The following is a 22,818-nucleotide window of genomic DNA, read 5'->3' on the forward strand; positions in this document are numbered from 1 at the left end:
GGTTCAAAGTTACTCAAGTGCCACCCAATAGGTCTGGGAACCATGGGAAGAGGGGTGAAGCTCTCCTTGGAGGCCAGGAAATTTCTGCTTCTCATTCTCAACAAACAACACTTCGATGACGAGTCATGTTGATACCATGTTATGGCTAATGCATGTTTTTCACCAGAGTTTTTGGAATGTGAGAATAGATGGACAAATACATATTTTTTTTTCAAAGCCAAAAGGCTTTGACTGTCAAAATGACCACTGCTGATGAATGACCACGTTTGTCTCCATGACACCTGATAATATTCAGCTACTAGAGCTCAAGTATCTTCTCTAAGAATACATTCAACCAAAACTTACATTTCTGAGTTTCATCAATGTCTATACATCCATTACTGAGCGTTCAAACCACAGGATCTCTCTCAAAACACCTGAAATACTGTCTGACCAGGCAACAAGCCTAAGTTCAAGAGCTCAGAAAACACAAGACCAACATGCCTGTGCACCCTAGATCCTCAAGCTGATAGAAGCCATGTTTGTGCCAAAAAGCTAATAAGCAAAACAGGACAAGATGACCATTTGAGCTGTTCTAAGTGCTAGCAGAAAAGCAGCTCTCATAGTTGGCTTAAAGTGGACTTCGATCAATCTAACATAGGAAAACACCAGCCAACCAGGGCTGCCAGGGGAAAGCCTGAGTAAATCTTGTCTAAATGCTACAGAATAAGCTCTTACGAAGAGTCATTTATTGGCCCAGCAACAGAATCTGCCTGTGGACAAAACCCTGGGTTAAACAGTTTCTCCCTTCTTTTTTATGATTGAATTTCTGAACTTTTAAGAATTTTCTGTCTTTTCCTCTAGCTCACTATCTTCACAACAGACTGCAAATGGCTTTTACAGCCCCCTCCCCGCCTCTGTCTATCAGCTGACAGGAATCTGCTACAAGATCCTGTTTCCTCGATGTTCCTGTGCATGCTCTCTTCTCTCACTCCCTCAGATACTCCAAAAATATCCATCATTTCCATCCCTTGTACTGACAAGCCACTTGTGCTTTAACAAGTGGCTCCATAGCGCCACTTTTACACTACAGAGCATTAAACAGCATCAGATGTTAGTCGTAATGGCTTCCCCTGGATGTTCAGGAGCTCGGATGGCTGAAGCATTTCTTTATGGAGCCTGGGGCTTTCTTAGTTTCTTGTTTATAGCAGCAGTGTGCTGATTTTGAGCATTTCAAGAGGTTTCTGCAGTAGGATTCCAGCAAGGAGCACTCCTCAAGCAGTGCACGGGGCTGTTAGCCTAAGCACCAATCACACCATCATCCTGTGTGAGCATTACACAGACACACAGTAGACTGCATGGATATAATTAGGAGGCTTGTATAGAAGTGGCTTTAAATTTACTTAACATCCCAAGCTTTATTACTCTACCCTTAGAAAGAGGTAAGCAAGGAAAGTCAAGCAGTAAGGAATAAATGTAATTATTGACACTGAATGTTCAGAAAGCTTGAAGAGAGCAGACAAGAAGGAAGCGATTCCTTCATCTTCCACCTGGTACCCCCGTGTACATGCACCACGAACTGGGCAGCCCAGACAGGGGTTGCAGAGCCAAGCTTGGGAAGGAACAAGTGCGGGTGGTCTAGAGGATATGGCTGTGCTGGGGAAAGCGCCTGGATCCCCCCCTTGGGCTGGGGGTGAGGAAGCAAACGGGTCAGAGTCAGCTGTGATGCAAGTGGAGCTCTATTTCAATAAATAGATCTGTATCATTTCCAGTATAATACTCTTCCTCTGCAGAGGTTTACGCAAGCAAAAGACTTCAATCTGTTTGTCTTCAAAGACAAGAATAAAGCTCTTATGATTGCTGGGAGAAAGCACATGACCACGAATGTGTGATCACTGTTATTTCAGAAGGAAAAGCAAGGCAGTTCTGAAACACAGTTAACATCTTCAGTGGAAATAAGTTACTTTTTTCTTTTGTTGCATCCTAGCCAAAACCCATGGATGAATTCCCAAATAACCACGACCACTAACAAAGTGCCTATGGACACAGACAGGACTGCACTGCTGCAGAAACTCCAATACTGTGCAGTGTGACATAAGCCAAGAGAGCCTACTGACAGTGGATGCCCCCCTTAGTTTTTATTTCCTGTCTATACATACCCAAGACCTAAAGCCATCTCCCAGAGATGCACGGCAGCAGTGACCATGCTGAAGAGAGAGGAGATGAGAGACTACAGGCAAAGGGAAGGGTCCTGCCTGCAAACTTCAGTGATGCAAATGAGGAGGGTCTTGCTCTACAAAGGAGACACTAAGAAAGAGGAAGGCAATGAGGTGAAGGGCAAAGAAACCTGCTGGAATCACGGGCAATTTAAGCCTTGGAGAGACTAAGTTATCTGACAGCTGGAGACTTCACTGAGCATGGCTGAAGTGCATGGTGCATTCTGGAAACTGGTGGGAAACCCGGGGATACAGCTATTGTGAGGTATTCTCTGGGCTTGTGCATGTGAGCTGGCTGGAAGAACCTCTGGCAGGTTGACCCCAGAGCCTCCATGGGCGGACTGGGGAAGTCCCTGGCTTCCCCAGGGACTGCCTTGCTCTCAGGTAGATCCGAGAGGATACAGAAGTTCTGAGCCTCTGCCTGCTCCAGTGGGACATGCTGCCCAATAGACACAACAAATCCTTTTGGTCTCTTGCACATGCCCTGCTGAAAGCAAGAAGCCACGTGCTTCATCGTGAACAACTGTGACTGTTTCAAGTGCATTTGGAATTGTCCCAGAAACTAAAAAGCCCTCTCTCTTGTCCACACATGTTACTTCCCACTGGACCTGCAGGTAAGATGTCCTTCCACAACACGAGCCACACTGACCTCCTGCAAGCTGCAGCTCTGCAAGCCTGCAAAAAAGGAACAATTCTATTTCTAAAATCAAGTTTATCACATGCCTCTCTGCCTCTCAGAGCTCTCCTTGTTCAAACATCACCGGGCTGAACTAGATACGCTTCAAAATGCATCAGGTCTGACCAGTTCCTGAGTGGATGAAATGCATGTGTGGTGAGAATGGAGGGAGCAGGGTCGGAAGCATTGGAATTTGTACTGTTATAGGCAAAGTTCCAGTTTGCAACCTGATCATATACAGGATCCTTTCACTGCAAAATCAAAACAAATGCCCTGCCTGTAAGCAGAGTACTGCTAGCTGCCACACGGGAGCACTCTGGCAAGCCTGCACAGCTTCCCACACTGGCAGGAGATGATTCACCTTCATGTCTGTGTCTGTACATTCTGAGGTATGTGTGGCATGTCTGATGTGAATTACCTCGTCGGCTGCTCTGCTGGCACATTCCACCTATCCACATTAAAAAGAACCTGCATTTGATGAGTTTACTAAATGATCACGAGACCCAGCTAAAGGGTTTTCCAGTGTACACCAGACATTGTCACACTCTGCACTTTCCCACATCCCATGACTGCTTTGTGCACCACTTACAAGCTGCAGCTATGATTCAATAGGCCTTTTTTTCCAGACTTCCCTAAGACCAACTTTTAAAGTCATATGTCTTGCTTTGCTCAAATATGTCTTCCTTATTCTGCATCTGCCCAACAGAACTTGGGCTGTTTTACCATACCAGCAATGGACGTGAACATGATTCTCTTTCAGCAACAGTCCTAAATTAGAGATTCCATTTTTGGCAGCGACACTTGGAAGCAGCTGGGCTTTGTTATTTGATTAGATCTGTAGCGAGCTGATTCTATCACCCTTTACATTGCACTCTGTGCTGACACACTTGAATATTGCTGCATTGCTCTAACGAAGGGCAGATACCAAAAGACAAGTGTCATACCTGTGGCGGCAGCGTCGTAAAAACCGCATAATCTTGCGAGCGGCTTGATCCTGCTTCTTGGTAAGCAGACTGCTTCTAAACACAAGAAACCCAACACTGAAGTGTAGGCAAAACTGGGGAGAATAATGCTAAATGCAAGAATAATCATCCTACAAACCACTGCATTGGTAACTTACAGCACAGCCCTGATCAGTGTAAAAACACCACCTAAAGATCCTGGTAGCATCTAAGAGCCCAAGAGCTCACCTGAGTTTCTGTTGTACAATGGTGGCTGCCCGACGGTTTTGCCTCCTCTTCCCACATTCCTTGTAGCTGCGATAGTACTGCTGGATCAGCATCGCGGCTCGGCGGCTCTGCTGGAATTTCTTCTGCTCATAGTAACTTCGGAATTTGCTCTGGATCAGAATGGCAGCTTGCGTCATCTTTTTATAAAGTGCATACTACAAGAGAAACAAAAAGAAGCTGAGGCAGTCCACGAAAACCAGCAGGTTCCTATGATGAAAGACTCTTGTGCCACTAAGACATAATGAGAAGCAAACAAGTATCTAACTTGCTGATTGGGAACTGTATGAGAAAAGGGTGACAGCAAACTGGAACAAGTGTGAGATTAGGTGCAGAACCTGGTCTGGATCAAGAAAGCAACTACCTGCTTTGCTGACCCTTTGACAGGATTCACAGAGTGACAGAATAGTTTGGGTTGGAAGGGACCTTTTAAAGGTCACCTAGTCCAACCCCCCTGCCATAAGCAGGGACATCTTTAACTAGATCGAGTTGCTCAGAGCTCAGGCCTTCATCTATCACCTCTCTCGGCAACCTTTTCCAGTGTCTCATAACCCTCATCATAAAGAATTTCTTCCTTATACTTAGTCTGAATCTCCCCTCTTTTAGTTTAAAACCGTTACCCCTTATCATATCCCTACAAGCCCTGATAAAAAGTTTGTCCCCATCTTTCTTATAAGCCCCCTTTAGGTATAAAAAGGCTGCTATAAGGTCTTCCCAGAGCCTCCTCTTCTCTAACAACCCCAACTCCCTGAAGCCTGTCTTCACAGGAGAGGTGCTCCATCCCTCTGAGCTTCTATTTAATACCTTATCTTACATGGATATGCTAATGACCAGATCCAGTGGTACTATACTTAGGGACACCTTTGGAATAACCGGAGCTGATCCTGAGTGTTCACACTGCAGTGGGCCTGTGTTAGAGATGAATCAACCAAGTGCACTTAGAGGAACTGTTTGTTTCCCTTCCAAAGCACAGGATGCTCATTTCTATACAGCCGCTGTTTGTAAAGACTCATAACAGCAGCAAAATATGCCCAACTAAGTGATTGTAAGGATAAAGCAGCATGAATGACTATCCCAAAATGCGAACAAATTAACTAAAACCAAAAGACACTGTTTTTGTGTCTTCATTTGAAAATCTCTTCTAAACAAATTGCTTTTATAAGGACTGAATTTGCCATTTACAAGTTATTTCACTTTCTTAAGAGGAATAACTTTTAAACAGCTCATGTCCTGTTTCTGTGCCATAGCACAGTACTGCAGGAGGTGTGACTGCTCACACAGCCATGCAAACGCAAGCGTTTCGAATGGAGTAACGTATGATCCGAACCCCACAACAGTTAGTTAAGCAAATCTAATCTTGAGGCCAAGTCACAGGCAAAACTAAATCTCATTAGATGTCTGTAACAAGCATCCACTGAACTGGCAAATTTGGATGAGCATCCAAATTTCCCTCTAGCACTGTATTAATTCTAGGCCCATGATTCCCAATAAAGCTAAAACTCCTATAAAGAAAATGTTCTTTATTCTACATCCTTTTCCTTTTGAAGCATGCAAGTAGATGGATGGCCACTTCACAGATACTGTATGTATTCATGCATACCCTTAAATGCCCTTCTGAAGACTGAGATGTAGAATAATGTACAGAATTCGTGCCTCTGAACTAACTCTGCAACAGAGGTTTTGTCTTTACTGATGTCAGTTTGAAAGTTTTAACACTTTCAACACTTATGTGTCTGTTGTTCCTGGATATTTTATCAGTGATGACTTGTGCTCCCTTTATCAGACAGATGAGACGTAGAAACAGCAGCCACTGCCCTGAACAGGGTAATGTCCTAACAGATCCCAATGGAGTTTTTCTGTCTAATGGGGGGGGAAACCAACAAAAAAACCCAACCAAAAGGCAAACAAACACCTCCCCACCCCTCAACATCACCCCAAAGCAAAAACCCCTCCGATATCATCACAGACCACCATTTACCAAATTTCACTTTTTGGAATTGAAGCAGTCAGCAGGTGCAGTTCTATTTTGCCATTCTTAATTGCCTTTTTAATTTTTTCTTTTTGACATTTTTCATTAAATGGATCAGATTCGGGTTTTAAATCAGCTATTTGGTAAGTCCACTCACGGGGTGGTCATGGTTATCCTGCACATTTTTAGCCCAGATGGGACCCCTGTGGCTGAGTTACAAACCCCTGAATAGAAGGGTTCAAATACAAAACTGTGATGTGAGCTATGACTGTTCAAATCTAGTCATAAGCCTGTGCTGATCTCAGCAATACAGTAACACGACAGAGGAATAAGGTACGTGAAAGAGAAAAGAGCAGTCACTGGATAGACTAGACCCCAGTATGTTTGCATTCAACTCTAAGACCCACTCAGCTTATTAGCTGCTCCCTCTCCTTTTTCTCTCCTGCTTGGAAGAGAATAAATGGAGAAGTCACCTAATCTCTGGAAAGTGCTAAGGCTCAGCTAGTGCAGCAGCCCTGGAAAGCTCAGCTCACTTGTGCTGCCATGAAAGCGCTTTGACTGATACAAAACCAGGAGGAAGCTGTGCAGGGATATCGCACTGAGGACACGTTCTCTGCAGGAAGAGCACGCCTCACCTCCTGGGTAGCTCTGAGAGAAGTTCAGCTCACTCTAGTTATCTGGTGAAAGCAGGACATTGCACAGCACAGAAATCCATCTTACAGTAGAAAATGATTGGCTGTGAACAGTTTAAGACTGGCATCACCAGTTGTGCCTCCAGTATAAGCATGAACAGAGATGGTGGTCTTAGGAATTCGGGGCACAGGTATTTCAAAGTGAATGCTCAAAATACTTTGGCAGGCAGGCAGAATGCAGAGGACATTGGCTACATGGGTGGGATAAATGTTCTCCTGTGCTCCCCAAATGCCAAGGTAAAGATGGCAAATCAGCAGCCATTAAGGAAAACTTGTCCTCTGGAAACTGGCTTCAAAACCTTCCCCACACCTCAGCCCATCGCTGCTTATATGAGTGCCTGTAGAAGCAGAAGACTGTTTATTTCGTACTTGTACTACTACATTGACACACTGTGGCACTGCAGCCCCTGCAAGTCTCCCATAAGGTTTTATAGTGATTTCTCAACCACAGGTATTTCTTAGTGGATACTATTAAAACATTTCACTAAATGCCAGGTTCTCCTGGTGTATATTGAATGTGAAACTTAGTGACCCACAGGGAATCGTTTCCAAAATAGTGTTTGTATTTGTATTACCTTCAAGGCTATCCAAGTAAGCTTAGGAAGAAACAGAAAAATACACAGTTAATGTTAGTTCTGCAAATAAAGAATGAAAAACTAAAACCCCAAACCATCTTCTTTCAAAAAGAAGTGATTCCAGGATCCAGGACAAAGCAGTTTGCCAAGCAGTTTTGGAAAGGAATTAAGCTTCCCTGTTACAGGAAGCTTCACTCCAGAATGACAGCCATGTGATAGGTTGAATGTGAATCATGATGCAGCCACCTAACACTAGAAAGGCTTCCCAAAGGTTGTGAAAGAGCACAGGCATCTTGCCTTTTATTTTACATAGCATGCTGCCTGGCATCAGACAGCTCGAGTCTAGCAAGGCACAGTGAAAAGAGGGACGTGGGCTCTAGCCCCTGTCCCCAACCAACCAACCAAAACCCAACCAGGGAAACAAAAAGGTATCTTCTTTTTCTGGGGTTGAGAACTCAGCCTAAAAGCGTGTCTCCAACTAGAGCCTGGAGAACAGTCTCAGTCCTGGAACAACTCACATCAAGCTATAACACGTGACTTCCCATAGTTTAAAAGTTTAGTATGTGCAAAATAAAACAACCTATTTTTCATCTTCAGCTTTAGCAAAGGCAAAACCAACTTCAATTTCACAATGAAATTTGGCAAGCAACTAGTCAGAGAATAGTCTCACCAGGTTCTAGCATGCATAAAGGCCAATATGGAATACATCATTGCCCTCTGTCTCATAGCAAAACTGCAGGTATCAACACAAACAAAATACTTTCAAGGATTCCCTCCAAAATTAAGACTCAGGACGTGACTTTTCTTCCCTTTTCAATAGTGCCTGAGCAGGCTATTTCATTACTGCATGCTGAGAGGAACAGTGGGATAATTCCCACTACAAAGGGCTGTGTCCATGGCACTTCCATGTGTTTCATAAAACATCACTTCCTTCATTACCTGTTTGTATTTTCGGTAGCAACGCTGAATAACAGCAGCAGCCACCTCTTGCTGTTCCCGGAGAGGACGACCCTGTGCCAAGAAGGAAAGAAGCAATAAGTAGTCAAAGTGCACAAAAACCCAGGACAGATGATGTTAAGTGGCTCACAGCAGCTTGCAAGGCACCTACTTCTAAATCTCTCCTAGCAGTACCCAATTTCAGATGTCTCTACTGTCAATTCACCTAAGGGACAACCCTGACAATTGAGCTTTACACCAATTGAGCAACTAATTTCTCTCCATACGTACATGGAGTAGATTTTGAGGATATGCTTTGTGAGTGCTGTTCCAGCACAGAAGACATGCTATGGCATGGCATGCTCTCTCTAGTATGGTAGTTGCTGGGTAAACATCAACAACCAAATGCTAGAAGCATTGAGAAGGTTATGACAGAAACCCTATTTCTGTCCCAGGAGCAGGTAATATGTTTTGTTACAAATACTCTCTCACACCTAACAAAGAAGACATTGGACGTTTTGGCCACGTACCTTATATTTCCTGAACACTGTCTGGACGAGTTTGGCAGCTTCATAGAGTTCTCTCTGCTCATGATCAGACAGAGTTAACTGTGCAAACTCATTTTCTACCTTCTCGCTGGTGGATGCACTCAGAAATTCAGACCAGTCTGCTGCTGAGGGAAGGCTGGGTTTCTCAAAAGCTATTTCACTGATTGGTGAGCCTGCAGGGCTCAAGCTGGTGTTCGAAGAAGGGGTCAGGGGTTCACTATACAGACTTCTGAAATACCAATCACAGTAGGAATTAATGGCTCACAAAGCACCTGGGCTGGCATCACAGGTAAGGACTACAACATTTTTGAGTTCAAGGCAGAAACTCATGCTCCCCTCCCTCTCTTCAAGGGGTCAGGGGTTCACTATACAGACTTCTGAAATACCAATCACAGTAGGAATTAATGGCTCACAAAGCACCTGGGCTGGCATCACAGGTAAGGACTACAACATTTTTGAGTTCAAGGCAGAAACTCATGCTCCCCTCCCTCTCTTCAAGCAATGTCCCATATTCCTGAGCCTGCCTGTGCTGCATTGCACAGGCTTGGCACTGCAAGAGAAGTCACAAGTCAGACCTTGTGGCCACTTGCCCCTCCTGCTGCATGCACTCCCATTCTTCCATCAATTTGTAGCTGTGCTGGTAACAATACGTTTGACCATGAGAGCGTGGCTGGGCTTGGAACACCAGCACTGAGTCCCACTGAGAACTAGCATCTGCAGGCTAAAGAATCAGGGCATGCTGCCCAGGGTTTGGCCCACTCAAACACCCAGAGCGACTTCACAGCAATTACTGACCTTATCTGTGCAGCACTCGGCAGATGATCGACATCAGCAAGGTAACTGGCCAGCCAGCTCATTGTGGTGCTCATGGCAGCACTGTCTGTTCTCTCCACCAGCGGTGACTCCATTGGCACAAAATTCTCCCGCTTGATCCTGTCAGGCGTTGCTTCAATAATGTGCTCTGCAAGTGTCATCATGTTCACCTGGGAAGGGCGAGAGGAGAGCAAACTTTTGCTGCCTGATAGCAGGAGCTTGAATGTTACAGCCCAGCTTCAGAGTGCCTGCCCCATTGCCCCCCAACTTGTAGTAGCTGGAGTTTACTGTTTGTCTCAGCACCAGAGAGAAATTCATTAACCAAAGCTCATTTTCTGTCTCTTCTGACAAAGCACTGCAGGGTTTCATACTCCCCAGACCTCTTTGAGTGTACAGGGATCTGGTGAAAGGTTTATGTCATTGGGCCTTCGCTGTACGCTACTGAGAGCTGCCACTGCGATCTTGTTTCCAAAGGAAAAGCAATCCTGTCACTCCTTTGCCAAGGTGTGCAAATACCTGGTGGCATTTTTGCCTTCCCCAAACCACTGGCTCCCTCCTCCTCCACCCTCATCTCTTTGCCCTCTGAAGTGCAGCAGCTTGGCCTGCAACCACAGCACTGCCTCTCTCAGATCACCCTGTCTTTGTAGGGACTGCTTCCCAGTCCCCAAAGGACTACAGGGCCACCTTAGTCTCATTTACTGATGTGACCAAGAGGCTCTGGTTTCCCTTTTTCCTTGCAGAACTGCAATTTTGTGCATTCTGTACACTGCTGAAGCATATGCCACTGCATGACCCTGAATGCTAAAATGAGCCTTTCTGTCCAGGTTGGAAGGACACCCTTTGAAACCAGTAGAAATTATACACTGACTGTCAGACCACCTCCTTTCACAAAGCACAACTGAATCCCTTAAGGCCTCCAGAGCAGTTTCTCACAGTTAGGCTCCTCTGTGCAGCCACCGTGTTCTCTGAGACTGCTGGTCTTGTTGCTATGGGTACGTTTACCTGCAAGTCATCCATTTGGTGTAAGCAGTCCTCATCCCCTGCATTGTCCCTATAGGACAAGAGCTCTGCATCCACCATCTCCCTGTCAGCCATCATCAGCACGTTCATCTGCTCTCGCTGGCGTAGCCGATGGGCTACCGTGTCCTTCCCCAGCACAGCCCCCTTCTGGCTCCCCGCCACCTGCACTGCAGACACACCAATATAAATGTCTTTTGGGTTCCATTTGATGCCTGCTTGGCTGCCAGAGCTCCGGTACCCAGTAACTTCTGGGATGTGCTGGGAGAGCTCTCGGCCATAGTCCCTTATCCCTTCACTGGGGCTGATTGTCTCAGTGGTGGATTGCTTGGAGCTGGAGTTCTGCTTCCTGATGCTTGGTTGTTCCAGGCTCAATGCAGTGGAAAGCAGCTTCTCTTGCCGGGCTTGAAAATATTCAGGGCTCAGCTTATGTTTTTTGGGTGCAGGGTAATCTTTCTGAGTCTCACTACTGTAGTAACTGGAAGGTTCTGATCTTGGTCGTCTCAGCTCTGGAAACAAACAGATCAATGGCCAAAATGAAAGATGCAAACCCATGATTGCTGTAGGAACTACCACAGCTTCTGCCACAGAGCTGCAGGCAGAAGTTTGTGCCATGGTCTAGGATAGGATGTGCAAAGGGAGTAACTATCACCCAGGGAGGATACTACCCCACTGGGTTGTTTTACCTGTGTTTGTACTGGAAATCACAGTGACTCCCTTCTGCGGCTCCTGAGAGGCAATCAGCTCACTGTGCCACTGGGACACCCAGTTCTCTGTGTTGGAGTCTGTGCTTGAAGGGCACTGAATCCTGGGGTTTTGCCCGAGCTGAGTTTGCTCATCTCTCTGTAGCTGCTCCAAGCACTCTGCCAGCTTCACGTGGCCCCGAGACCGGGCAATGGCCAGTGGCAGCCTCCCAAGGGAGTCAGGGATAGAGATGGCTCGACGGTCCCACTTGTACAGCACAACGGCTGCATCCATGTGGCCCAGGGCACATGCCCACATCTGGAAAAGAGAAGACAACTGACCCACTGGGCGACATTCCTTCTCCTTCCTTCTTGCTAATGCAGTTGAGTCTGGATCCCAGATCATGTAAAACCTCTGAGAAGCAAAACTACAACATGCTTGAATCAAGCAACTGCCCTTTATAAACGTCCTATCCCACAAAAGGCCATTACAGAGGATTAGTTGCAAGCTGTTCTCTCCTATGACATGGAAACCTCCATCTGCCAAAAGAGGCTGACACTTTCTCATTTAGTCATAAATGGGGTTTTTGGGTTGGTTTTTGTTTTGGACACTGGCATCACTGCAAAGACGGAGCAGCCTCACATGCAAAGGAATCTCTGAGATCAGAGAGGTCTCTCTCAACAAAATGCTAGGAATCTGAGAGTGCCGTGTCCTACCACTTACACAGCAAGGACACACCAGAAACATCTACTCTTCAGAGTGTGAACCACATTAGGAAAGTAACACATCAGGAAGAACTCCAGAGGGTCCTCAGACTCTCTCAGAAGTTTCAGTCTCTGCTCTTACCAGAGGAGTGCAGGAGAAATGATCCACATTCAAAGGGTCAACTTCCAGCTCCAGATCAATGCTGTCTGCATGTTTGGTGCTGCAGAAGAAACAACAGAACAAATGATGCTCTGTAGCTATGTTAGGATCATTGCCTAAATGCAGAGCTTTAGCCAGCACACCATACCACACAGAAGTGGCCACAGAGATGCCCATGACATGTTTATTAGAGATAGTGCCCCCACCAGAGACTTTAAGAGCATGATACAGAGAGCGACTGGACTTGCTGTCCCAGGGGACAGGTCCCATCAGACCACGGGACAGGAACAAGTTCAGCGACTTGGCTGTTTGTACCACAAATCTGGACCAAGCAGAGCTTACACATGCTTCTGCCATGCTTGTATTGACACCCAAGAGTCCAACAGGCTGGGTCTTACCGCCACTTGATGAGGGTCTGGATCAGTGTAGCATAGCCCTGGGCAGCGGCTAGGTGGAGCAGCGTCATTCCTCGGAAAGTCTTTGAATGGATCAAGTGTTTGGACTTTGCCCAGCAAGCACGACTCATCATCTTCTCGCACACCACCACCACGCGGCTCTCAAAGCAGCTGCCCAGTGTCCCAGTCCCAGAAACGCACTGAAACACCACACACATCCCAGATTAACCGCTGAGGGGAGCTGCGACCTGCCCTGAGCAGGCAGCCTTGCACTTCTAGAAGCACTGAGACAGTGGTAAATGTGAGCGAAAGCCAACTGCTGCTAAAGACACCCACAAACCAGACTTGTTTAGGGAAAACTATAACCTGTTCCACCACCCCCCCTAAAGCAAGCATAAAGCTGCCGTGTCTGGACACAGCAGGGGTCATACCTGTACCTGCGTTCCTCCGTTCCCACTCCCATTGCTCCCGCCTCCTACTCCTTGTTTGTGCTGCTGGGAGCCTGTCATTTCAGCCATTCTCCTCTCCATCTGCTCAAGTCGCTCCAATATTGACATCCTGAACTGGTTATCTAGGTTGGAGAAAGCCAGAATGAGGATATTTCCATGGACAGAAAGCTCACGTTTTGGCAGCCTACTGCAGGAAGCCACAAAGAGCTATCCTGGAAGTCACACAGGAGACTTGCTCTGCTTGGCAATGCACAGGGACACTTGCCCTGCAGCAGCCTAGTGCTGCAAGTTCCTGCAGCAGCCCTTTGATTGCAATTCCAGAGAAATTCCTTAAAGAAAACAGACAGAAAAATGAAAAACGCAGGCACAAGACAGATCCCTTCCCTTATGATTCCAGCTGCACGCACACAATAAAGCACTGGGATAACGCAACCTCTTTGAAACCTAAGTAAACCCTAAGCAAGTATAAACCATTCAGAGAGCAGTTCAGTAGGGTCACATCTGGCAAAATACTCTCTATTTTAGAGACAATCCACTTTACAAGAGTCCTGAATTCAGCTTGGCTTGCCTCCTGAAACCATGCAGTAATGGTGCCTTGCACTGTAACCTAGCACTACGAAACAGCTCCTAATGCTTGAATAGCGGAGCAGGGCGATTCAGATGGGACATTGCTAAACCTGATGCTGTAGAGATCAACTCAAGCAACCTTTTTGTGTTTAGGACCAGTCAGTGCAGCTCGAGTGCAAATGCAGAGGGCTCCTTCTGTCTTGTGACTCACAAGCCTTGTGCAGCTCATGTAAAGCTGGGCAGCATAGTTTTGTGAATAGGGAACACTTAATCAATCTTGTTATCATGCTAACAGCATATATAAGAAACTGTGGGGAACAGGCAACCCTCATCCTGTTTGGTTTCATGCATCCATGGAGTTGATGCGGTGGTGCAGAGCACTGATAACTACAGAATAAAGCCCACTGACAGTCATGGCAATATATGCATCAAAATGAACAAGCTCTGATTAAGTTTTAAAAGAGAAAGTCTTCTCTGAGTGACCTGGTTCCATGCAGAGTCCTCCCTGGAAGGTTACAGGAGTACTCGTATACTACACTCTGCAAGGCACAACTCTCACTAGAGGGTATTAGAGGGTTATCTCTCTGCTGTACTGCACTGAAGACCCATATTGCAGACCACTGCTAAGAGACAGCTCAGGTCCACTGGCTGAAGACATCCCCTTCTCCCCAAGAGGATGCTATGGTCTGACAGTACACACGAGCTCTACTCCCTTCTGGCCAGCTCCAGTGGGGTGTCATGCAGCATCCCACCCTGGTTGCTCAAGAGCCAGGGACAAAGGAGCACAGCCAGCACCCTCCCTCTCTCCTCATTTCACAGGTAAGCTCACTAGGGTCTTTTCTCACCTACTCCAAAACACTGTTATTTATTATTAGACCTTTCTTAATACTTCAGTTGTCCTGTTAATTGCAAAGCCTCTGGGAAAGTGGCTGAGTTCCACGAGGAAATACCCGTAACGCAGATGCTGTGTCCCTGTTAGCCCCCAGCAGCAGCACAAGCCGTGTTATCCCAGCACGCCTTTGTTCCAGGAGTGCTGCAGTGTGCTGCAGTGCAGTCCATGTCGCTGTCTCCTCCTTCCCCATTGCCAGGCAGAGCACGTACGCTGCAGAGACTGACAGAGACCTGGCATCGCTGAGCCACCCGCTCCCTGCAGGCCTGTGCCAAACAGAGCTGCTGCAGCTCACGCACTAAGAACAGCGGCCGCGCAGGTTCGCTGCTCTGCGGGTTTAATGCCACTCTCCTGAGCGTCCAGCACGGGGACTTTGTTAGAGCTGAATACCAACACACCGCAGGTATCATATCTGAGCCTTCAACCTCATATGAGCAAAAGCAGCATCATTTATAAGGAAGAAATAAGGCCTGAACTGGTGTTACACAACAAGCAGCCCAGGGCTGCAAGATACAGGGGATTTGCTCCTACCCATTTAGCTGTCAAAAGAGAGTAATTATTCTGTACAGGCAGAAACAGCAGGAGAAAATTATTCCAGTGAGATGCAGAATCACACTGTGCAGATTACTATTCCCCCCCCCTTTTCAAGCTGAAACCACTGTGGAATAGAACTGGAGAGAGCCAAGTTTGCGTCTATTTTCCAGGCTCTTCTCTCTAAGCTCTGTGATCTCTAATGAGTGAAGCCTCAATCTTTCCAGATACCAAGCACCTCCTGGCACTTTTTGTCAGAGGACTGAAGTTACTAAGGGTACTGTCAACCACCACTATCCCCAGATGGGAACACTGAAACAAGGAAAGAAAAGCAGGGAATTTTACTTAGGAAACAGAATTTGAAACAGCATTTAGTGCTCCCACGTATTCCTATTCAGGCACCTGACAGTGCTCCCATGAAGTATTTAGGGCAGGACTACCTTTCAGGTAGTAGAGGGTATCTGTTTGACTTAACAGAGTCTGAAGGACAGACCTTACAAACTCAACACAGTCTTAAACCTGTAACCTTCAGCATCTTACCAGGACAATGGTGTTTTTCATAGATGGTTGTAAATCACTGCTCAGTCTATAAGGAGGTCAGAAATATCTTGCTGTTAGTAAAATGGGAAGTGGAAACAAACATTCTGGAGCACCAGAGCCCTCTCCATGCACAGCAGAGACTGCCCATTTACCCAACAGCAGGATTAGAAAACTCCAGGCAGCAAATAAGGTACATGAGGTGGTAGTGATTGAAAGTATCCCTGTGCTGCCCATTTCCCAGGGGATCAAACTTGCTGCCTAAGCAGCTAGAACAAAGCCACAGCTGGTGGCAAGTTCAAAAGTATTTATGTCTAATGTTTCCACACAGAATTCCATGGTACCAAGTACTCCAAGGAGTCCCCTTCAAAAGTGACTGATCACAAGCACAGGGAAGGGAAGACAGCAACTGACCGTGCTGCAAGAGTTGGTACATCCTTAACAAAACCAGGACACCTAAGTACAGAGGAGCAGCTACAGGAAAGGACACCCTTCCCCAAGGCTCCCCCGAGCTGAAAGCCTCCTCTTCTTCTACACCAAGGCCTGGATGCTCGCCAGATTAATGGCATTTGGACCAGGTCAGCACAGTTCACACACTGCTATAACAAGCCAAAAGACACCTTGGGCAGGCAGTAGCCAGAACAACCCGTGTCACTGTGTGAGTGGAAGAACAGAACATCCGTATGCGGAGCAGGAAGAAAACCTCTCACAAACAGGATGAAAACAAAGTGCAAATGAGAAAAGACAAGTTGTCTGATGTTACACAATTTACCTTGCAATACTTAAGAGATGGGCTGTAAGAGCCACAGGGCTGAACATCACAGGCATCGCTCTGGAAAGTTCAAGACCCTTTATCCCTTGTTATTTCTTATTTTGCTAGTCACGCTCTTTCCTGTCTTGCTCATCTCAGGAGCCTGTGTAGAGCTGCCTGCTTAGCAGGCAGCGAGGTTACAGGAACAGTTTCCACATTCTTGTCTTATATTCAACAGAGGATCTCATAACAAGTGTCTGTCTCGCAGTGCACTGAAGATGAGAGCTCAGCAGCGTACAAATTGTCATCAAAAGAAGCTTTTCTCCTGCCACATTATATAGGAAATCTAAACACGCCCAGCCCAGCACAAACACGTCTCGCACTGGAAGCATCCTCTTTGCAAAGGCAGCAAAGATGCGTGTGGATACAAACATATCCGCATATTTAAGGTTTTACCCAAGGACTCTGCTTTTGATGATGAAATTCCAGATTTGTTTATGAGCCAAAAAATTAGACTTGCAAATTTTTCCATTTCTTGAGTTTTCCCTTGCATATAAATCTGAAGAAACATCATGATATTCTTTAAGAAACCACTATGAAGGTTTCTGAAGCTGTTCTTCAAGGCTGCCTCCGCCGAAGGCAATGGGAATGACCACATTTCTCTATCTCCAGTACACCTCATAAATTCACAGAAAACATTCTGAACATTGTATCTTTCCTGGAAATTCTTCTTCTTCAAATTTAACAACAGAAATGTAACAACAGAATTACTTCTCACCATCATCCCTTAGGACAGCAGGAAGAGGTGGTGGCTTTAGCCCCTAAGGGCCCGTTTTGTGAACAGAGGAGCTCTGCCAAGGCAGACCAGCCTGGTCTCATGGAGCTGCTTTCATCTGATGGGAGCTCTGAAGCTTTTGGGATCTGGTGGAGCTACAGGCATCCACCCGTTCATGCTCTATCGCTCTTTCCCTGCACCTCCTGTGAATCTCTGCAAGCCCCAAGTGCAGCCCTGGATCGTTGTTAACTCAGGGATGTGTTCCATCACACACAAAGCCATTTTCACTTCTGCTGTCCTCAGCCCTTCATAGGGGACTGAGGAGCTGACCCATGGATTCAAAACCAAGCAGAGGAAACACTGCTTGGTGTTTCCAAGAACTATTCCTGCTGGTACTTATTTGCAGCCTTCGGTCCTCCTGAGAAAACCAGTTGTTCCAGTGTCATGTCATGCTGGGCTGCTCCACACCGCCTGCAGCCCGAGGGCAGCCTGACTGTCCCACAGGGAGGGACTGGACAGAGCTGCTTGGTCAGACTTTGACCCATATTAAGAAATGAGTTTGCATCTCATCCTCATTTCCCTAAAACATGAACCATCCTTTGAGTGCAGACTGAGCCGCTTTTTAATTTGTACTCAGAGCCTACTGCTGATGACAGTAATGATAGCAGGTTATGGACAAAACATTTCTAGAGATGCAAAACTATTCTGGTACGAGACTTCTAAGGATGCCTTGTTACTCACATCAGTTGGTATTTTACAGAGCTACAGCGTGTACACTTGCAGAGTTACACACAGGCAATCTGGATACAGTTCCATGTTAACAGGTTGGTTTAAACCACTGGTGTTTTCTTAGCCCGAATCCCTTCACTGATGAATTTAAAGCAGACCTGTACCAACAGCTCTGTGAGCCACCATAGCAGGCAATGGATAGAATACCCAGCGAACAGAGGAGGTAAACTAGTTTAACTCCCAGACTCTGGAAGTAACAGTTCCATTTTCCCTCTCAGTGCCCTCTAATAAATACCGAATTTCCTCGGTAAGACTCTCAACAGATAACGGATGCCAGGATAACGGATGCCAGGATAACGGATGCCAGGATAACGGATGCCAGGCATTCACCTTACACAAGCTTTCACCAGAGGCTGCTGAAGCACCCGCCTTGTGAAGCCTGGTAACAGGTTGTGACAGCTCCTGAGTGTACGTACCCCCTGTAAGGGCTGCTGAAACACAGCACTCGTAAAGGTTGCACAAGCTCTTTCCATGCAGGGAGGCAATAAGGTTGCTACCCAAAACACATCTGATTATACAGGAGTTCCTGCAGAACCACCATAAGACACTCCACACTCCCTCATTCAGCCAGTTCATCCTGCCATTACGAGACAAGACACTGGAGACTTTGGTAAGAGTAAGGGTGGACTCCCCATCCTAAATGATACAGAGAAACAGGGACCAAACCTGGGTTGGGTTTGCTGCAAAGTGTAGTTTTCCATTCAATGCCCCCCTGTTGCACAGCCCTTCCCATCTTCTAACCCTCTTCCTGAGAGGAAGAGACCTCTTCCCAAGACTATGTTCTTTCTCGTGTTGAGCTATGTAAGCTGTGTTCCCAATAGGTGGGAATCAGCCCAAACCACTGCCCCTTGCTCACACTCTACTACAACACGTGGTAAAGCCACGCTGGCAGGCATGGGAGTCTCAGGTCTTGCACTTTCTTTGTGTGGTACCCGGAACACCGCTATGGGCCAGGCATGGAGTGAAGCGTCCAGACCACTTGCTCTGTTTTACACTCTCACCTTGAGGTCTGGGTTGGTTTTGTTTGGTTGGTTGGGTTTTTGGTCTGGTTTGGGCCATGCTGCACAATCTAAGAACAGACAGTGTTAGGATGGACTAAAGGATGAGGTGCATGGTCTCCTGCACGTTCCATAGGGGCACTCTCTGCCCAGGAAATAATTACTTCCCCACAGACTTCTAACCACTGAACTACTGCAAGATCTGCATCTGCACGTGTCCCTGAATACTGTGCTTAAACACTCCGAAGGTAGGAAGCCACTCCGAGGGCACTGGCTTCTCAGCACGTGCAGTTTAACAGCAGTGCCTGTGTTCCACATTCACTCTAGGAGCACACACAGACTGGATCTAACAAGTGCAATAGCTGAGCACTGTAAAAAACCCCTCTGCAGCGCAAAGACATTTTGCTGTTTTGCAGAGCAAGTCAGACACACCATCTTCCCTCATCCAGTGCAAGCTGTGGGTGGGGATGGAAGCAGTCTAAGGACACGTCCCTTCCCCGAGTGCCACTGTGCTGTTCCTGTTTTACAAATCATCTGTCACTTGCCTATAAAAATCTTGCTCAATTCTTCTATAGAGCAAAAACCCTGAACACCTTCTATGCTGCAGTATCAATTGGATCTGGTTTAGTTCTTATTTCTGAGGTGCCATCATTGCAGGAACACACATTTCTGAAATGAAACTGCTGTGGCAATCTCAATGCATCTTACAAAAAGCTCTGTTTAGCAGTGAGCTACCACAGGTCATAGTCTCCACCAGCAAATTAAAGCACTTAACATTTTTCCTTAATATTCTAAGACAAAGACATACCTGTGCCAGTGAGGCAGGTCACTTCCAAGCCTTTTGGTTACTGAGAAATGCCACAGCTACTGAGGCACAAGATGAGGAAAGCACTGTATTTACACTCTGAACCTAAGTGACAGCTGAAGAAAGTCTGTGTTTCCCAGAAGAAATAAACACTGGGCATGGGCAGGAATAATGAACTAGTCCAGACCTGCACATACAGGCATTGTCACTGATTTTAAGCCATTAATCCACCTTCCAGGGCAAGACTTCTGACTGGCCACACTTTTCCCATAGTTCTTCCAATGCTGTAGGACTTCAGCTATTACTCACATGCCATCTGGGACTCCTCTGTTCCTCCCTGTCATCCCCAGCAGCCAGTGTTCTCTCCAAGGATGGTCCTTCCCTACTTTTATCATGCCATTACTAGAGAAGAGGAGAATGGGAGTAGCTCAGGCTGACTTTTTGCCCAAATGACAGTCTCTATACCAACACTGAGAAAGAACTTGCTGCCTTTTTATTTCAGGCTTCTCTTCCCCAGAGCTCAGGGATGGCAAGATTTTAGCACTATCCAGAAACAGCTACTTCAGGAAACCAGGGAAGGTTTCAGCTAAGCCTTGATGTGGACGTGATGTATTTTAAGTAGGGCAGACAAGACATCATTTCTTGTACTATTTCGTTGTATAAAAACAATTGCCTGCCTAAGGTCACTCTCTGCACCCCAGAGAGTGGGGTCAGAAATTGGCTGTGCTTTCCCATAGGTGCCAACTACGAAAGATGTTGTGCTTGTGGAGGTATGTGAAGAGCAACAACCTAGGAAGACGTGCTGAGCTGCTGCTCACCTACCCACTGCTCGCAGAGGCTCCCTCTCAAAAACTGCAAACTCAAGAATCAAAATATTCCCTCAGAAATCACTGACTGATGAGCAGACTGATATAAAATGGCTTCTATTTGCTGCAAAATTAGATGAACAGGAACTGCTGCAAACTACAAAGCTGTGTTACACTAGAACAGGTCAGCAAAAGAGATCAAGATCTCCGTTACTGGCGCTTTCAGACAGGCAGACGTCGCTCATGTTTACCCCATCTCTAACCTGGGAGTGGCCTACATGGTCTTCTGAAGTCCCCTTCATGTCCCACTCTTTTTGATGAAGCACCCCGCAAAACAAGTTTTGCAATAACCTGGTATGGAGCAAGTGTGTGCTTCAAGCTTCCCGAAGCTCCCCAGGGAAGATCCGGGCTGCTGACCTCATCCTACACCGTACCAACTCAGAATACGAGACTGGGAACTAGAGGGGTGAGGATGCACGCGTGATGCTACAACAAAAGTGCTGTCACAACTCCGATCCTGCATCGTAACATCACTCTGGAAGGGCTGGGGACCAACAAGGGAGTGGAATGTGGATGGAAACGCAACCACATCCCACAGCTGGCGGCACAGGGAGAAGGGGGAGGAACAGTGAGCTGGAAAAGGCGCGCGTTTACAGTCTAAGTACAACAGAATGCTGGACAACACAGAAGCATGCAGATTTAAACCCAAACACTGCACAACACATCATCCTGTAATACTTACTGCAAGCAGTACTTTGGCACATCTGCACAGCCACCTGCATAGGATGGGGGTCCTGGACCCCTCTGCAGTACCTCTACCTGCTTCCCGGGACATAAACCCACAACATCTGGCACCACAGGACTGACCTGGGAGTCTACAAAGGCATCAGTGGAGGCTCCAGCCAGCATCTGGTGCAGACCCTGCGGCAGGGGCGGACAGGGCGGGCTCCCGCACGGACCTGGCTGTCGTCTGTGGCATCCTCGCAGCCGGCTGGAGCTCCTCCACCCTACCGCGGCGCGGGCGGGAGGCTCAGCGCTGCCCGCTCCGCACCTCCGCGACCGCAGCGCTCGGGCTAGCGCTCGCCGGCATGTTTCGGAAGCGGGAGAGTCCGGCCGTTCGCAGCGGAAGACGACGCCGAGCGAGGTTCAGCGGCCGCGGGCATGGCGCGGCACGCAAGTGCCCGAGTGCTGGAGCCACCGAGCGGCCTCGCAGGACCGAAGGGCTCCGGCACGGTCCAGCATGGGAGGACGCGCGAGTCTCTGCGCGGAGATGGGCCACCCCTCTCCGGCCACGGGCGGCCGCTGCCTCAGAGCCCCGCGCTGGAGCCTGCGGGCGAGCCCCGCGGCAGCGGACGGCCAACAAAGGCACCGGTGTCCGGAGCGGCGGGGCAGGCGAGGGGCTGGGAGCCGGTTACCCCGGGCGCGCCCCGGGGCGCATCGCCGCGCCCGACACCCTCTCGCACCCGCAGGTACCGGTACCGGGACGCCCGAGCTGCGGCACTTCACCGGACTCGGGGCGCCCGGAGCGGGAGTGAGAAGGCAACCCCGAGACCCTGCCGCCGGGCGCTTCGGCTCAGGCTTGCCTCGGGGGTGTGCCGTGTCCCGCCACCGCCCTCAGCCCACGCCGGGGCCGCCCGGCGCCGCCATAGCGGGATAGCAGCCCCGTCCCGTCCTCCCCGCGCTCAGCGGCGGCCCGGTGCAGCCGCGGGCGGCGGGAGGAGGCTGCGGCCGCCGCCTTCCATTGTCTGGTGCCGGCGCGGCCGGGCGGGCGGGCGGCCCTGCCCCGCTCCGCGCCGCTCCCCTCCGCCGCCGCCGGCCGCCGGGCCCCGCCCCGCGCGGTGACGTCACCGGCCTCCCATTGGCGGCCGCCGCCGTGTTTACAAGCGCGCGCCCTGCGCCCGGAGGAGCCGGTCCCGCCCCTGCGGGCACCGGGCGGGCACCGGGCGGGCTCGGCCTCCCGTGTCCTCCCGCCTCGAGGGCGGCTGCGGGCGCTACCGAGCGTGTCCGGGACACGTGCCCGCGCAGTTCCCGTCCCGCTGCACTGCAAACAACGACACTTCCCACCCGCTGGTCCCGAGCGCTGAACGCCGATACGGAGCTTCAGGGGATGCCGGGGCAGGCACTCGACCCAGGAGGGACTGCAGGCCCCGGCGTGGAGTGCGGTCGGGCATGGAGCTCGGAGCAAACACCGGCTTTCCCGAGGCATCGCGTGTCCGACCGCGAAATCAGGCTGGTTCGAAAGGCAACATCCAGAGCGTGAAATGAAACGCTCCTCACTGGAGGCACAACAGAGCCAAAGCAGAACAGGGCACCCTGGAAATGCACTCAAAG

The 22,818-nt window shown here is 48.4% G+C and overlaps 1 protein-coding gene across 11 annotated transcripts in view; it reads right to left on the reverse strand.

Annotated features, from left to right (window-relative positions):
* The window catches only part of CAMTA1 (calmodulin binding transcription activator 1), a 240,515-nt gene that overhangs the window by 10,692 nt on the left and 207,005 nt on the right, over nt 1-22,818 (reverse strand). For 4 of the 11 annotated variants that reach the window (XM_030508025.1, XM_030508026.1, XM_030508029.2 and 1 more), the window contains 11 exons: nt 13,022-13,161; nt 12,594-12,790; nt 12,178-12,256; nt 11,334-11,649; nt 10,633-11,156; nt 9,613-9,800; nt 8,800-9,046; nt 8,273-8,344; nt 7,334-7,354; nt 4,062-4,255; nt 3,816-3,890 (listed from right to left, as the gene is read on the reverse strand). In XM_030508025.1, coding sequence (XP_030363885.1) covers nt 3,816-3,890; nt 4,062-4,255; nt 7,334-7,354; nt 8,273-8,344; nt 8,800-9,046; nt 9,613-9,800; nt 10,633-11,156; nt 11,334-11,649; nt 12,178-12,256; nt 12,594-12,790; nt 13,022-13,161 — 2,053 coding nt within the window. The other 7 variants (XM_030508028.1, XM_030508030.2, XM_030508036.1 and 4 more) reach the window with 6 other exon arrangements.

This window comes from Strigops habroptila, chromosome 16, assembly GCF_004027225.2.
Source record: "Strigops habroptila isolate Jane chromosome 16, bStrHab1.2.pri, whole genome shotgun sequence".
Taxonomy (NCBI): Eukaryota; Metazoa; Chordata; class Aves; order Psittaciformes; family Psittacidae; genus Strigops; species Strigops habroptila.